At 35.8% G+C, this 17,091-nt stretch overlaps 1 protein-coding gene across 1 annotated transcript; it reads right to left on the reverse strand.

The window, feature by feature from the left end:
* Positions 1 to 1,233: 1,233 nt before the first annotated feature.
* LOC133328862 (box A-binding factor) lies at positions 1,234 to 15,285 on the reverse strand. Its single transcript, XM_061537372.1, has 15 exons — positions 14,735 to 15,285; positions 11,739 to 11,812; positions 10,149 to 10,344; positions 9,756 to 10,057; positions 8,840 to 9,684; positions 7,648 to 7,806; positions 7,279 to 7,577; positions 6,539 to 7,220; positions 4,434 to 4,639; positions 4,226 to 4,369; positions 3,956 to 4,136; positions 3,756 to 3,872; positions 3,534 to 3,657; positions 3,314 to 3,468; positions 1,234 to 1,534 (listed from the first exon to the last, which is right to left on the reverse strand). The coding sequence occupies exons 1-15, from the start codon at positions 15,283 to 15,285 to the stop codon at positions 1,310 to 1,312; spliced, it is 4,260 nt and encodes a 1,419-aa protein (XP_061393356.1). The 3' UTR covers positions 1,234 to 1,309.
* Between the last annotated feature and the right edge of the window lie 1,806 nt (positions 15,286 to 17,091).

The following is a 17,091-nucleotide window of genomic DNA, read 5'->3' on the forward strand; positions in this document are numbered from 1 at the left end:
GGTCTTCTTATTCTTTGTCCCGATCCCCTTCTCCAAGTAAAATTTCGCGATGTTCGGGCAATACTTGCGGTCTCTGGAGCGACCAGAAATTCAGACAAAAATGAAGTTTTTGGTCCATTTCAACCCCATTAATATTAACCGATCTTAACCAAAAACAATAGGGGTCTTCATTGGCCAGAACCTATCCTACATTCAAAATTTCGTGAAGATTGGTCCATAACTGTGGCCTGTATCGGGTTAACAAATTATAATGGACAGACGGACGGACGACACACATGTCTAGATTGACTCAGCTAGTAAAGATCGGCATACTTAAAGGTGGGTCTAGGACCAATATTTCGCGGCGTTAAAACTCTTGGGGCTGCACAAAACTATAATACCCTGACAACATAGTTGTGTAGGGTATAAAATTAATATTGAAAATATTGGAAGGAAAAACTGTGATGAAAACAATGTTTGGAAACTTTCGACAAAGTAAATTGGCGGTCAGTCTTCAAAACAACCTTAGTAGATTTTTTTTAAGATTTTAGATATCGTCACATATGGAATAGTGAGTCTCTGCGTTAACACATAATAATACAACAAAATAAAAAAAAAATATATAACAATAAAAAAATTCTTAAACAAATCATAATACACTAATTAATGAATTACAACATAACAAAATAAGTTTTAATACAAAAATAGTTAAAAATTTAAGAATACATTAGATTAACCTATGGAAAACGGAATTTTCCTTACAAAAAACACCTTCACAAATTCCATTCGCATTTTGAAATCAGTTCAATTTTTTGTTTTCTTTTTGGCAGCAAATAATATTGGAATTGCAAAGGAAATCCATTCGATTTTCTTTTATTAAATTAATGTGGAGAGTAGGAGGAGCAGGGGTATTGTAAAATAATTATTATTTTTGTTTGTGTGTATGTGTTTTTTCAGAGTTTGAGTATATTGTTTCGCGGTTTCTGTTTTGTAGTTGTCCTTGTTTGTTGTTATTATTGTTAAAATTAATAAATTTTTTGTAATTTCTGCATAATATTTTTTTGTTATTGTTGTTTGTTTTGGAATAGTTTCTAAACATGCATGTACAACACAATTTGGTACATATAAATATATTTTGTGGTTTGTTTGTATTTGAGTATTGTTTTTTTATTTTTTTGTTGCATTCTAAATACTTTGGTTTCAATTTTAGCTCAGTTATTATTTTTTAGTGTTTCAAATATAATAACTTTTTTCCATACGATTTTCCCTGTTTTTTTTTCTTGGAAATCATTTTCATTTGTTTTTGTTGTTTATAAAATTTTAACAGTATTTACACTAAATTGGCCACATGTGACGTATCCATGTGTTGTATTAATGTGCGCATAAATGACATCTCCTTGCGGGCATTCTCCAATATCACCTTCGGATCATCGGAGGTGCAGCGCAAACAATTTGGGGCAAAGACCATTGCCAAATTGGATGAATCCATTTTGGTAGCACTCACGACATCGGGATGGGAAAATTGTTGCAGGAAATGTATTAGATAGGTTAGGACCTGTAAAGAAAAGACGAAGAAGACAAAAGTTAAATATTTTTGATTTATTAATGAATATTTTTCAAGGGCCAACTGAGGCGTGGATTTATTAAAGAATATTTTTCAAGGGCCAAATGAGGCGTGGATTTATTAAAGAATATTTTTCAAGGGCCAACTGAGGCGTGGATTTATTAAAGAATATTTTTCAAGGGCCAATGTGTGGATGAGGCGTGGATTTATTAAAGAATATTTTTCAAGGGCCAACTGAGGCGTGGATTTATTAAAGAATATTTTTCAAGGGCCAACTGAGGCGTGGATTTATTAAAGAATATTTTTCAAGGGCCAAATGAGGCGTGGATTTATTAAAGAATATTTTTCAAGGGCCAATGAGGCGTGGATTTATTAAAGAATATTTTTCAAGGGCCAACTGAGGCGTGGATTTATTAAAGAATATTTTTCAAGGGCCAACTGAGGCGTGGATTTATTAAAGAATATTTTTCAAGGGCCAACTGAGGCGTGGATTTATTAAAGAATATTTTTCAAGGGCCAACTGAGGCGTGGATTTATTAAAGAATATTTTTCAAGGGCCAACTGAGGCGTGGATTTATTAAAGAATATTTTTCAAGGGCCAACTGAGGCGTGGATTTATTAAAGAATATTTTTCAAGGGCCAACTGAGGCGTGGATTTATTAAAGAATATTTTTCAAGGGCCAACTGAGGCGTGGATTTATTAAAGAATATTTTTCAAGGGCCAACGCGTGGAGTTGGATTTATTAAAGAATATTTTTCAAGGGCCAACTGAGGCGTGGATTTATTAAAGAATATTTTTCAAGGGCCAACTGAGGCGTGGATTTATTAAAGAATATTTTTCAAGGGCCAACTGAGGCGTGGATTTATTAAAGAATATTTTTCAAGGGCCAACTGAGGCGTGGATTTATTAAAGAATATTTTTCAAGGGCCAACTGAGGCGTGGATTTATTAAAGAATATTTTTCAAGGGCCAACTGAGGCGTGGATTTATTAAAGAATATTTTTCAAGGGCCAACTGAGGCGTGGATTTATTAAAGAATATTTTTCAAGGGCCAACTGAGGCGTGGATTTATTAAAGAATATTTTTCAAGGGCCAACTGAGGCGTGGATTTATTAAGAATATTTTTCAATTATTCTGATTTTGGTAATTATGGACACGTTATTTATCCGAATTGTCTCAATTTTGGCATTTTGTATTCTTATTGTGTTGAAAATCTCCCTAATAATATCGGCCCACATTTTGTTATAGCCCCCATATAATGGTACCCCTCTTATTATTCTGATTTTGGCGATTTTGAACACGTTTTTCAACCGAATGGCCTGTAATTTTATATTTTGGATTCTCATTGGGTATAAAATCTCTCAACCTAAAATTATTAACATTGAACCAAGATTCGATGTAACTCCCATATAACGGTGCCTCTTATTATTCTGATTTTGGTTATTTTGGACACGTTTTTTATCTGAATTGTCTTTGGTTTGGCATTTTGTATTCTCAGGGGGTGTCAAATCTCCCCACCATAAATAATTAATATCAACCCACATATAACGGTACTCCTCTTATTATTCTGATTTTGGGGAATTTGGACACGTTTTTCAACTAAATTACCTATAATTTTATAGATCGGATTCTCATGGGATAGAAAACTTTTCTAACAAAAATTATCATCATTATAAATATCGGCCGATCTTTGACCCTATATACAGTCACCTCATGGTGGAGGGTATAAAGCCCGGTCAAACTTAATGACGTTCCTAATTGTTTACTTACCAACTTATTCAGTTCTGGCAATTTATCAACTATAGCTTTGGCCTTATCTGGATCATCGGTATTTACACATTCATCGTACAGTTCATCGGGTATAAGGGGATCATATAGTTCACGATACCACAGCTTTAATAGACTAGCAGGGGCATGGGCATCAGCTGGAAAGGTAAAACAAACCAAAACATTAGAAAGAAGACTTTAAAGACCTCCTTAATGGACCAACCCATAGTATTTTTATAATCAGGAACTTCCCACCGATCTAAACGATTCTTCAAACAATTGACTTCATCAACATCGGCTGATACACGGAAAATACCTTCCGTTTGTTTGCCATTGAGCAAGAGGACCTGGAGAAAGAACAAAGAAAAATATATTATATAAATAAATTTGAATTATTTTAGAAGGATATTGAAATTATTTGTGAGGTTATGTTCGATTAACTTACATGCTCCGATAATGTTGTTTGTATCCATGGTAATTTACGGAATGGAAATTTATCCTTTTGCAATAGCATCACCTCCTCCAGGGTATTGCCAAACATGCTGTTGCGTAAAATTTGATTCTAAAAATAAAAAAAAAAAAACAATAATAATATTTATTTCAGAATTAATATCATTCAAATCTAATTTCAAAAAGCATTCTTACTCTAGCCTGTTCCACTTCATCTTCGGTTGGCTTTTTAGCCTGCCTTCTACCATGGCTACCAATACGATCTAAGCGTCTACAGCATACAGTGGCATAATGTGATATTTGAACGTGAATGGGCCATTTACCCACCTCGGGGAAAGAGGTGGCAAATGTGGGATCTCTATGACGATTGACATAACTAGAAGAGGGAAAATGGGAGAGCCATAAGATGAGTTATGCACAAACATGACTTAAAATAATTTTAGGAAAAAAAATCTCCACACTCACTTTAACAATGTCGGTTGGAACGTGGGCGAGGGTGGTACAAATGACAAACACACAGCCATCAGCTCCCAGCCTCGAATCAATGAATCACGTTTAGGATTTTCAGTGGTTTGTCGGCATAACTGTACATATAATTCATCGCGTAATCTGAAAATGAGGGATTTAAAGGTATTAAAGGACATTCAATTGATTAATAAAATTCGGAACTTACTGCTGCTGAGGCAAAGCTATTGTAATAATATCAATCGCCACGGAATTCAAGGTCATTCCAGCTCTGGCCTTACGATCGCCCATATAGATTTGCACCAGCTTAAACATTTCAATGGCATTCTTTTTGTCGTTTTTATCTCGTGACAATGCCAACATGGGCCGGCTAATGGCCTCGGCTGTCCAACTTAACATATCGCGTACGGAAGACTGGAAAAGGGAGGAGGAGGAAGAAGAAATAATGATTAAATAAATGAAGAAGATAATATTTCAATTTCGATTTTTAAAGAATAAATCATTCAGGCCAACAAGTTTGTGGATCCAAATCCGTAAATTTTAAAGAAGATTTTACCAAGGACTGTTAGTCTGAAAGACAAACCTGCCTAAAGGCTTGAAGTTTTAAAAAAGTTTTAGGATATTCGACAAAAAAATGGGAATTTTTAAAGATTTTTTCAAGGACCTACAGACCAAAAGGCGTTATTTTTTAACAAATTCCAATTTTTAAGGTCTATTAAGGCCTACATTTTTCAAAGAATAAAATAAAAATATTTAAAGAATATTTTTAAAGAATATTTCTTCAAGGCCTATCAAGACGTACATTTTTTAAAGAATATTTTTTCAACGCCTATTAAAGAATTTTCTTTTCAAGGCATATGAAGGTGCGGATTTTTAAAAATAAATATTAAAAAAGTCGTGGTTTTTAAAGAAGAGTTTATCAAGGACCTTCAGACCAAAAAGTGTGGTGTTTTAAGGAAGAATTTATCAAGGATCTGCAGACCAAAATACGTGGATTTTTAAAGAAGAATGCATCAAGGACCTGCAGACCAAAGAGCGTGGTTTTTAAAGAAGAATTTATGAAGGGCCTGCAGACCAAAAGGCGTGGTTTTTAATGAAGAATTTATCAAGGAACAGCAGACCAAAAGGCGTGATTTTTAAAGAAGAATTTATCAAAGACCTGCAGACCAAAAGGCGTGGTTTTTTAAGAAGAATTTATGAAGGACCTTCAGACCAAATGGTGTGGTGTTTTAAGGAAGAATTTATCAAGGACCTGCAGACCAAAAGGCGTGATTTTTAAAGACGAATTTATCAAGAGCCTGCAGACCAAAAGGCGTGATTTTTAAAGACGAATTTATCAAGAGCCTGCAGACCAAAAGGCGTGGTTTTTAATGAAGAATTTATCAAAGTCCTGCAGACCAAAAGGCCAGGTTTTTAATGAAGAATTTATCAAGGACTTGAAGACCAAAAGGCATGGGTTTTAATGAAGAATTTATCAAATGAATTTACCAAAATGACAGGTTTTTAATTAAGAATTTATCTAGGTCCTGCAGGCCAAAGGGCGAGATTTTTATGAAGAATTTATAAAGAATTTGCCAAAAGGCGTGGTTTTTAATGAAGAATTTATCAAGGACCTGCAGACCAAAAGGTGTGATTTTTAAAGAAGAATTTATCAAGAGCCTGCTGACCAAAAGGCGTGGTTTTTTAATAAATAATTTATCAAGAACCTGCAAACCGAAAGGCGTGTTTTTTGAAAGAAGAATTTATCAAGGACCTGGAGACCAAAAGGCATGGGTTTTAATGAAGAATTTATCAAAGCCCTGCAGACCAAAAGGCCTGGTTTTTAATGAAGAATTTATCAAGGACCTGAAGACCAAAAGGCATGGGTTTTAATGAAGAATTTATCAAAGTCCTGCAGACCAAAATGACAGGTTTTTAATGACGAATTATCTAGGTCCTGCAGACCGAAAGGCGAATTTGCCAAAAGGCGTTGTTTTTAATGAAGAATTTATAAAGTACCTGCAGACCAAAAGGTGTGGTGTTTTAAAGGAGAATTTATCAAGGTCCTGCAGACCAAAAGGTGTGATTTTTTAAAGAAGAATGTATCAAGGAACTGCAGACCAAATGTCGTGTATTTTTTAAGATTTTCTCTAGAATCTGTAGACCAAAAGGAGTGAATTAAAAAAAAGATATTCCCAAGAACCTGCAGACCACAAGGCGTGTATCTTTTGAGAAGAATTTCCCAAGGACCTGCATACCAAAAAGTGTGCATTTTTAAATAAGATTTTCTGAAGGACTATCAGACCGAAAGTTGTCTCCTCCTCTCCAACTCACCTTTTTACGAAATATACCCTTCGAATGTAAATTCAAATTATCAGCTGCAAACTTTTCAATATCACATTCCTTCATGCATGCCAGTGTTGTCAGACCGCCAACACCGACACCGCCGCCGCCCATACCCGGTGGTGGACGTTCGGTTGGTGGAAATATTTGTTGAATTGTGGGTTTTAGATTTGGTGGTGGCAGTGGGCGACGCATCATACTACCTCCAATGCTGCCGACGCCGCCGCCCATTATATTCGATACACTATCACCACCATCGCGACCATATTGATGTGGCGGTGGCATTGGTAAACGGCCACCAATGCCAGTGCCACTATCTTGAGAATTTTGAGCAATGCGAGATATTTGACGGTTGGGTGAGGGTAATGTTTGTGATTGTTTTGATTTTTCCCCGGTGTCCAATTGCAGATGATGATGAGAGGCTGACGAGGAAGGATGACCGGGTGGTAGGGGTGGAGCATTTGAATAGAGTTGTTGTGGTGGTGTTGGTTGTGCTATTGTTGTTGTTGTAGTTGATGAGTGGTGTTGCTGTTGTTGTTGTTGATGATTGAGGGTAGATGGTGTATGTGTGGTGGCGGTATCATAATATGAGAATTGATAACGTGGTTTAGTTTTTGGTTCATTATTACCACCGGAACCCACACCTTCCAGTACTGCCTCAACATTGTCGGATCTGAAAGAATTGAACATAAATTAATTTGTGACTATTTGGGGTCTATGGTTCCACTCACATTTCCTCTCTAGCTGCTGGATCATATGGAGGATATTGATAAGCATAATATGATACACTATCGCCCATATTAGCATAGTCTTCAATCATACCATAATTGTGCTCCAAATAACCACCATGTGTATCCGAACCGCCATCGGAATCTTCATTGTCTGGCTCGTGGCCGGACAATGATTGTTCCGATTGACTGTCCGAATGATAGGAATCCGAATCAATGGGATCGCCAAACACATAACGTCCCGATAATTTGGCCTGTTCGAGAATGTAATGTTTTAAAGGCAGTAAATGTTCCTGCATTTCCTATTTGGGGGGAAGGGAAGATTGAATTTTTTAAAAAGGCTTCCTTAGATGGGGGTATAAGTTGACCTACCGTATCCCAGTTACTATACAGCGGCGAAATGTTACCATTATCATATTCCACATCACTGTTATCGGCATGCAAGTGATTGTTTCTGTCTTTGGCTTTACGGGTATCACGTTTATTATTATCCTGATGATAATAATCATTCGAATGTCTTGAGTGTTTGTCCTGTAAAAATAAATAATAAAAATTATGTTAGAAGGGGTGAGTTGAGGGGGACATGCAGATAAAAAGGCTTTGCTTTTTTAAAAGATTTCTTCAAGGATACGAAGCCTAAAATACGCGATTTGTTAGGATTTTCTCAGGGACCTGCAGATCAAAAAGGTCGATTTTTAAAGAAGAATTTATCAAGGACCTGTAGACCAAAATGCGTGGGTTTTTAACAAGATTTTCTCAAGGACATGTAGTTCAAAAGGCGTGGATTTTTTAACAAGTTTTTTCAAGGACATGTAGAGGAAAGGCGTGGATTTTTTTAAAAAGGTTTTTTCAAGGACCTGTAGACCAAAAGTTGTGGTTGTTTAAACAAGATTTTCAAAAGGACCCATAGACCAAAAGGCGTGGATTTTTAAAGAAGATTTTCACAAGGACCCATAGACCAAAAGGCGTGGATTTTTAAAGAAGATTTTCACAAGGACCCATAGACCAAAAGGCGTGGATTTTTAAAGAAGATTTTCACAAGGACCCATAGACCAAAAGGCGTGGATTTTTTAACAAGATTTTTTCAAGGACCTGTAGACCATAAGTCGTGGTTTTTTAAAGAAGATTTTCACAAGGACCCATAGACCAAAAAGCGTGGATTTTTAAAGAAGATTTTCACAAGGACCCATAGACCAAAAAGCGTGGATTTTTAAAGAAGATTTTCACAAGGACCCATAGACCAAAGAAGATTTTCACAAGGACCCATAGACCAAAGAAGATTTTCACAAGGACCTGCAGATCAAAGTCGTGATTTTTAAGAGGATATTCTAAAGATCCTGCAGATCAAAAGCGTGATTTTTGAAGAATTTCTAAAGGACCAATGGACCAAGTAGTGGAAATTTCTAAATAGAATTTCTAAAGGACATATAGAATAAAAATTGGATGTACACAATTGCGTAAATTTTTAAGACTTTTTTCGAGTCTGAAAGACCAAGATGCTAGGATTTTTACGACGAGAACCTGGTGAGAACCCTGTTATAGTTTAACATCTTAAAATAATTACCAAACTCATCGAGTTATGACGATTAGCACGATGATTATCCTGATGCTGAGACCATGATCCAGTATTCGACGAAGTTTTATGTTTACCCCTTGAGTCGTTGGAACCCCGCGACGAATGGGTCATCATACCAATATTATCGGATGAGGGGAAATTTTTAGATGTCATATTATTCGACGAAACATGCCCGGTAATATCACTTAAATGTGGTGAAGTAGTTTTATTCGAACCAACGCCGCCACCATCTCGCAACGATAGACGATCCAAATTTAATAGTTCCAAACTACACGATGAATCCTGTTTATAATGTGCGTGACTAGATGATGAAGGTGGCGGTCCCGAACATGTTGAATGGCCACCGGGTGAGTGAAGCATCGGAGCTGTTGTCGCCGTCATACCGCGATGATCCGTTACCTTTAGCGGTTTATTTATTTTATTGCTATGAGGACTAATGGGACTTTGGGGCGATGAATCACTAGAATGTTTCATATTGCTACCAGCACTACCGCCAGTGCCATGACCACTGCTGGCACTGGCCGCACCACTGGAACTTTTGGTGGTAGTAGTGTGGCGACGGCGTGAGAGTGGCGTATTTTCCACAGATTTGAAATATTTTTCATGCATGGAATCATCACTGGCCGCTCCTCCATTGCCTCCATTACCACCACCACCAGCATTTGGTCCAGCAACAACTGGTGATACACCCACCAAGTGCGGGGTGGTGCCATTAGCCTCGGCGGCCGAACGGCGATATGATTTACTGTGATGACCAGCAGCCGAAGGGTTGATGGATGATGACATAAAGCTACCGGATCTGGCCAAGGCAACCTTGTAGTCTCGTTCGCGTTCTGTAAGAAGAAAATAATAAACATTAGATTGCGAATTTTCTGGGAATTGTATTTATTTTCTTGGAACTTACCACTTCCACCATATTCCATGGCCCTGGTTGAGGATGATTTACTGGTTATACTACCCGTAGTACTGCCACCACCGCCACGTTGTTGCGAATTAAATGACAGTGGCGATGAGGGATACGGCTGCTGTTGTTGCTGTAAATGATGATGAGCATCCGGTGAGATTTTCTTTTTATTTTGTGCCGTTGTTGGTGAACTCATTTCATTTGATCGACTGCTGTGGTATTGTTGCTGCCGTTGCTGAGCACTGCTGCCACCGATATGGGGTAGATTATGCGAGCTCATGCTCTCTTGCAACATATCAAAACTAGGTGGAACAGAACAAAAAAAAAAAAAAATTGAAATAAAAAAGGGGAATTAAAATTGTTTAAATTTTTTATTGTTGTTGTTATGCTTACCTTCCACTACCCTCTTTGCGGCTACGATGTTTCTGCAGAGATCCAATGCGTAGACTTTCACTTGGACTAGCCATACCTGCTGGACTACCGCCACCACCTCCAGTCATTTGATCATCATTGAAACGTCGATAGCCATGTATGCTGGAGAGACTAGAATCGCTGGATTTACCAGATTCTTTGAAATGGTTATAGGAGTCTGGAAGGAAAATTAGGACAAAAATTAGCGAAGATACAAAATCAGGGATTTTGTAATATTTTTTTCAAGGCCTGAAATAGGTCTGGATTTATAAAGAATATTTTCTCAAGGCCTAGAATAGGCGTGGATTTATTAAATAATATTTTCTCAAGGCCTAGAATAGGCGTGGATTTATTAAATAATATTTTCTCAAGGCCTAGAATAGGCGTGGATTTATTAAATAATATTTTTTCAAGGCCTAGAATAGGCGTGGATTTATTAAATAATATTTTCTCAAGGCCTAGAATAGGCGTGGATTTATTAAATAATATTTTCTCAAGGCCTAGAATAGGCGTGGATTTATTAAATAATATTTTCTCAAGGCCTAGAATAGGCGTGGATTTATTAAAGAATATTTTTCAAGGCCTAGAATAGGCGTGGATTTATTAAAGAATATTTTTCAAGGCCTAGAATAGGCGTGGATTTATTAAAGAATATTTTTCAAGGCCTAGAATAGGCGTGGATTTATTAAATAATATTTTTCAAGGGCCAACTGAGGCGTGGATTTATTAAATAATATTTTCTCAAGGCCTAGAATAGGCTTGGATTTATTAAATAATATTTTCTCAAGGCCTAGAATAGGCGTGGATTTATTAAAGAATATTTTCTCAAGGCCTAGAATAGGCTTGGATTTATTAAATAATATTTTCTCAAGGCCTAGAATAGGCTTGGATTTATTAAATAATATTTTCTCAAGGTCTAGAATAGGCGTGGATTTATTAAAGAATATTTTTTCAAGGTCTAGAATAGGCGTGGATTTATTAAAGAATATTTTTTCAAGGTCTAGCATAGGCGTGGATTTAAAGAATAGTTTTTCAAGGTCTAGCATAGGCGTGGATTTAAAGAATAGTTTTTCAAGGTCTAGCATAAACGTGAAATAAAGAATAGTTTTTCAAGGTCTAGCATAAACGTGAAATAAAGAATAGTTTTTCAAGGTCTAGCATAAACGTGAAATAAAGAATATTTTTATAGGTTCGAATAGAATTTTTTTTTCACCATTCCGCATGTAAATACCAATTTATTGACAGTTCGAATATAACATATCAATGTGCGAATCTAATTTCCGAAATATTTATCGTTAGAGGAAATGGAATATTTTGCAGTGCACCGCTTGGTATGTGATTTCATTGGCAGAATAAGAATAAATATCGGAAGAGCCGGCACACCAAAAAAAATTAAAATTTTCATTCAAATATCATGTTTTGATATTTCGTATAGAGCTACATGTATTCCACAAATATAAAAAATTAACATGAGCAAACAGAAATAAATTCGCACAATCACATCATACATACATACATACATACTCGTACGTACATACATATGAATCTGGAAGATGCCAATACAATACATACCTTGTGATCGTCTTGATGATGTCGAAGAAATGTGCTGCATATCCATGGAACGTGATGAATCACCCGTACCAACGCTGAAAGATGAAAGAAAGAATACGAATGAATAAAAAATAAAATAAATTAAGCGGCAACAACAACTACAATGAGTAAAAGTTAAGATGAACAAGAAAAAAATATGAAAACACTAAAACAATTAATAATAGACAAATGAAAATTGAAAAGATATCGAAACGAAGCAATTTGCAAAAAACAAATAACAACTTTTTAATGAAAGACAAATGAAATGAAAAAAATAGTGATACTGCTGGTGGTGGGGTATTGATGAAATGTATAAACAATAAAAAAATGTTCTATTAATGGATAATCTTTTAAATATGGGTATTTGCACACGTCAACTATATAAAGACCATTAACTAAATATACATACTTATGTATTTAATTGATTTTGAACAAAGTAGCAAATCCAAAAGGCGTGGATTTTTTCAAAAAAATTTTTATAATGACTGGATTTTTTAAAAAATATTTTTTTAAGGATTCATCAGTCGTGGATTTTTTCAAAAACTTTATTACAAGGATCCATAGGGACTCGACTTTTTAAATAATATTTTTTCAAGGTTCCACACGGTGTGGTTTTAAATTTTTTCAACGATCCATACGGCTTGAATTTTTATACCCTACACAACTATGTTGTCAGGGTATTATAGCTTTGTGCAGCCTCAAGAGTTTGTAACGCCGCGAAATATCGTCATATCTCGGCTAACTGTGTCCATCTAGCCATGTGTGTCCGTCCGTCCGTCCGTCTGTCCATTATAATTTGTAAACACGATACAGGCCACAGTTGCATGTAAGAAGGTGAAGACCCCTATTGTTTTTGGTAAACGCCGGTTGATATTTAGAGGATGAAATGGACCAAATTCTTAATTATTGTCGGTTTTTCTGGTCGCTCCAGAGGCCGCAGTTATGGTCCGAACATCGTAAAATGGAGAAGGGGATCAGCCCAAAGAATAAGCATACCTGTTTTTATAAAGATCGGTCAATATTTAACGGGTCAAATGGACCCTGACTTTTGTGTGAAAAATTACAAAATTTTTATTCTGGGGCGTATATACTTGCTCATGAAGAACATATACCCGAGAAGTTGATAGTATATCCAAGAGGAGTTGTTTGATTGATTAAAATTGATGCCAATTATATGGCTGTATGTACTCTGATGTGGGAGTTGTACATAATTAGGTAAAGGTGACTATGTGCATAGCATTACTATTACTCCATTAGAGCACGGAAATGTCGCGCTGATCGTTTTGAAATTGTACATGAAGTTCTGATTATGGTCAAGGGCGACGCCTATAGTTTTCGGTGAAGTTGAGATTTCATGCAATGAACCGAAAAGTTTAATTTTGTCAGATTTTCTAGACGCTCTAGAGGCAATTATTATATGCAGAACATCATATATTTTACAAGGTGAAGGGTATCTGACCAAATACTTAGAGCGGCTGTTTAGATGATGATCGGTCAATTCCGAGGGTCAAATCAACCAAAACCTAAAGTGACCATTTTTTTTATTTTATGGCGTAAAAATTCACGTCAAGAAAAAAATTTTGGAAAATATGCCAGGGTTGATCAATATCACAAAATATTGCCCAGGCTCAGAATATAGAACCGCAAAATTTTGCTTTTCGTGGTAGTTGTGTAGGGTATCATATGGTCGGCCCCGTCCGACTATACTGCTTCGCTCACTGGTTTAAAAATACTTTTGTCAATGATCTGTTAGGCGTGGATTTATTAACAAATATTATTGTCAAGAAGTTCATAAAGCTACCAGAGGCGTGGATTTTTTAAAGATTTTTTTTCTAGGCTACCACCAGAGGCGTGGATTTTTAAACCATATTTTTTTTCTAGGCTACCACCAGAGGCGTGGATTTTTTAAAGAATATTTTTTCTAGGCTACCATCAGAGGCGTGGATTTTTTAAAGAATATTTTTTGTAGGCCTATAATTTTTGGATTTTTTATAGAATATTTTTCAAGGCCTAAAATAGGCGTGGATTTAATAGAGAATATTTTTCAAGGCCTAAAATAGGCGTGGATTTAATAGAGAATATTTTTCAAGGCCTAAAATAGGCGTGGATTTAATAGAGAATATTTTTCAAGGCCTAAAATAGGCGTGGATTTAATAGAGAATATTTTTCAAGGCCTAAAATAGGCGTGGATTTAATATAGAATATTTTTCAAGGCCTAAAATAGGCGTGGATTTAATAGAGAATATTTTGCAAGGCCTAAAATAGGCGTGGATTTAATAGATGGAAAATATTTTTCAAGGCCTAAAATAGGCGTGAATTTAATAGAGAATATTTTTCAAGGCCTAAAATAGCCGTGGATTTAATAGAGAATATTTTTCAAGGCCTAAAATAGGCGTGGATTTAATAGAGAGATCATGGATTATTTTTTTAAAAGTATTTCTCAAGGTCCTAAGGAACTTGAATTTCGAACGAATAATTTATCATAGCATGAAAAAGTTTGGAAGTTTCAAGACTTCAAAGATCTATTATCGTGATTTAAATAAAATATATTTTTAATTGACCATAAATCTGTATATATTATACCCAAATTGACCCTATTAGCGGTAATCATGAAACTACTTATCGTCTATTGACCTGTTAACCCACATGTAAATAATTGAATATTCATTTTTTTTAAATTCCCATACTTCTATTCATTCCCATGAAACCAAAGATGATAAGATACTTATTTTTTGTTCAGTAACATTTGACACCCACTGTTCCTGCAGTATAACATCAATTTAAAATATTTCAAACATAAACAAACCACAAAACCAAAAGATACTTGAAACAAAAAAAGCAACAACAACAAAAGTAATGAACAAACATAAATGTGAATAATAAATGACGGACTCTGGACAACCACAAAAAACTGGTGGTTTCTAATGGTCATACACAAATGCTTGTTGCTGCTTTTTGAGGTCTACACGAATACTTACCGAAAACTTTGACGCCCACGTGGACTTGAGAGTAATTCACTGGAAAGTTTCTCCTCCGAGCTGGCATGCAATGGCAGACCGGCACTGCTACGCTTATTTGTGCCCCCGCCATCACCGCCACCAACATCACGATTACTCCCCGTACTACCCATGGTATTCGTGTTACTGTTGGGCGTCAGATGGTGACTACTGCTGCTCGAGCCACGCTGAGATGCTGAACGAACTTTGGGCATGGAGGGTGATGAATGTTGCGAAGAAATCGACTGCTGCTGCTGATGATGCATTTGTTGCTGCTCTCGTTCTCGCTCTCGTTCCCTCTCCCGTTGCTGCGTTTGTGTACTAATCTCACGCCGATCGCTGGGATCGGTATTCTGTTTGAGCGTTTGCAATTTGGCCAGCGGTATGATGTCACATTTGCTCGGCCGATGCCAGACCGTTTTCTGTGAGGCAGCATTATAGTAATAGAACCGTTGCGTATTTGTATCAAATAGTTCCCACCACTGTGATGAATCGGTGCGCTTAATTGGTACATCCTGAGGCACAAAATTCATAAAATTGCGTGTGCAAAGCGACGTGATGAGACATGAAAAGAGAAAGAGAGAAGGGGGGAGGTTTGTGGTTAGAAAACAAAGAACAAAAAAAAAACAAAACAATAAAATATTTGAATTAAAAATAGAGCAATGATTAAAATGATCCGCCAACTAGCAAAGTGACTAGTTTGCTTGTCGAAACATTTGTATGTACTACATGAATAATGGAGGGACAGACAGGCCGGCCAGCAGGCAGACAGACATCGTGCCAGTCATCCCTCATTGAGGTTGAATGAACAACAAATTGAAATGAAGACCATAGTCATCATCATCCTCCATGTCACGATTATTGAGATCATTTATTAAATGGCAAAAAAATCGGAAATACTAGGGGTTCCTAGAATAGGCGGGGATTTATTAAAGAATATTTTTCAAGGCCTAAAATAGGCGTGGATTTATTAAAAAATATTTTTTCAAGGCCTAAAATTGGAGTGGATTTGTAAAAGAATATTTTCAAGGCCCAAAACAGGCGTAGATTTATAAAAGAATATTTTTAAAGGCCTAAAATAGGCGTGGATTTATAAAAGAATATTTTTCAAGGGCCAAATGAGGCGTGGATTTAATAAAGAATATTTTCAAGCCCTAAAATAGGCGTGGATTTAATAAAGAATATTTTTCAAGGCCTAAAAAGGCTTGGATTTAATAAAGAATATTTTTCAAGGCCTAAAAAGGCTTGGATTTTTTAGGAATATTTTTTCAAGGCCTAAAAAGGCTTGGATTTTTTAGGAATATTTTTTCAAGGCATAAAATATTTTTCACGCCCTGCAGAGCCTCAATTTTTAAAGAATATTTTTCAAAGCATAAAATATTTTTCAAGACCCTGCAGAGTCTCAATTTTTTAAAGAATATTTTTTCAAAGCACTGCAGAGCCTCATTTTTTTAAAGAATATTTTTCAAGGCATAAAATATTTTTCAAGACCCTGCAGAGCCTCAATTTTTTAAAGAATATTTTTTCAAGGCATAAAATATTTTTCAAGACCCTGCAGAGCCTCAATTTTTTAAAGAATATTTTTTCAAGGCATAAAATATTTTTCAAGACCCTGCAGAGCCTCAATTTTTTTAAGAATATTTTTTCAAGGCATAAAATATTTTTCAAGACCCTGCAGAGCCTCAATTTGTTAAAGAATATTTTTTCAAGGCATAAAATATTCTTCAAGACCCTGCAGAGCCTCAAGTTTTTAAAGAATATTTCAATATTTTCAAATATTTCAATATTTTATACCCTTCACCACACTGTGGTACAGGGTATTATGTCTTTGTGCATATGTTTGTAACAGGCAAAAATAATCGAGATAGACCCATGGTTCCTTTTGAGAATATGCATAGAATCACTTTCTGAGTCGATTTATGCATGTCCGCCCGTACATCTGTCCATCTTAAATTGTAAACAAAGTACAGTTCGCATTTTTTATTCGAATTGGATGAAATTTGGCACAGCTCATTTGTTTGTCCCAAGGACGAACGCTATTGAAATTGGGAAAAATCGGTTCATATTTAAATGTAGCTCCCATATATATTTTCGTCCGATTTTAGGTAAATAGTGCACAAAAGTCCCAATATATCCTTTGATTTGCACGAAATTTGGCACATCGTACTGAATTAAGTCTAGAAATATGTGTGTTAAATTTTGTGAAAATCGCTTCAGATTTATATATAGCTGCCATATATATATATATATATATATTTTCGTCCGATTTAAGGTAAATGGTGTACCAAAGTCCCTATATATCTTTAGATTTTCACGAAATTTGGCACAGCGTAATGAAT

This window comes from Musca vetustissima, unplaced genomic scaffold, assembly GCF_032173495.1.
Source record: "Musca vetustissima isolate MV318-11 ecotype Yass unplaced genomic scaffold, APGP_CSIRO_Mvet_v1 utg48367, whole genome shotgun sequence".
In the NCBI taxonomy this organism is placed as follows: domain Eukaryota; kingdom Metazoa; phylum Arthropoda; class Insecta; order Diptera; family Muscidae; genus Musca; species Musca vetustissima.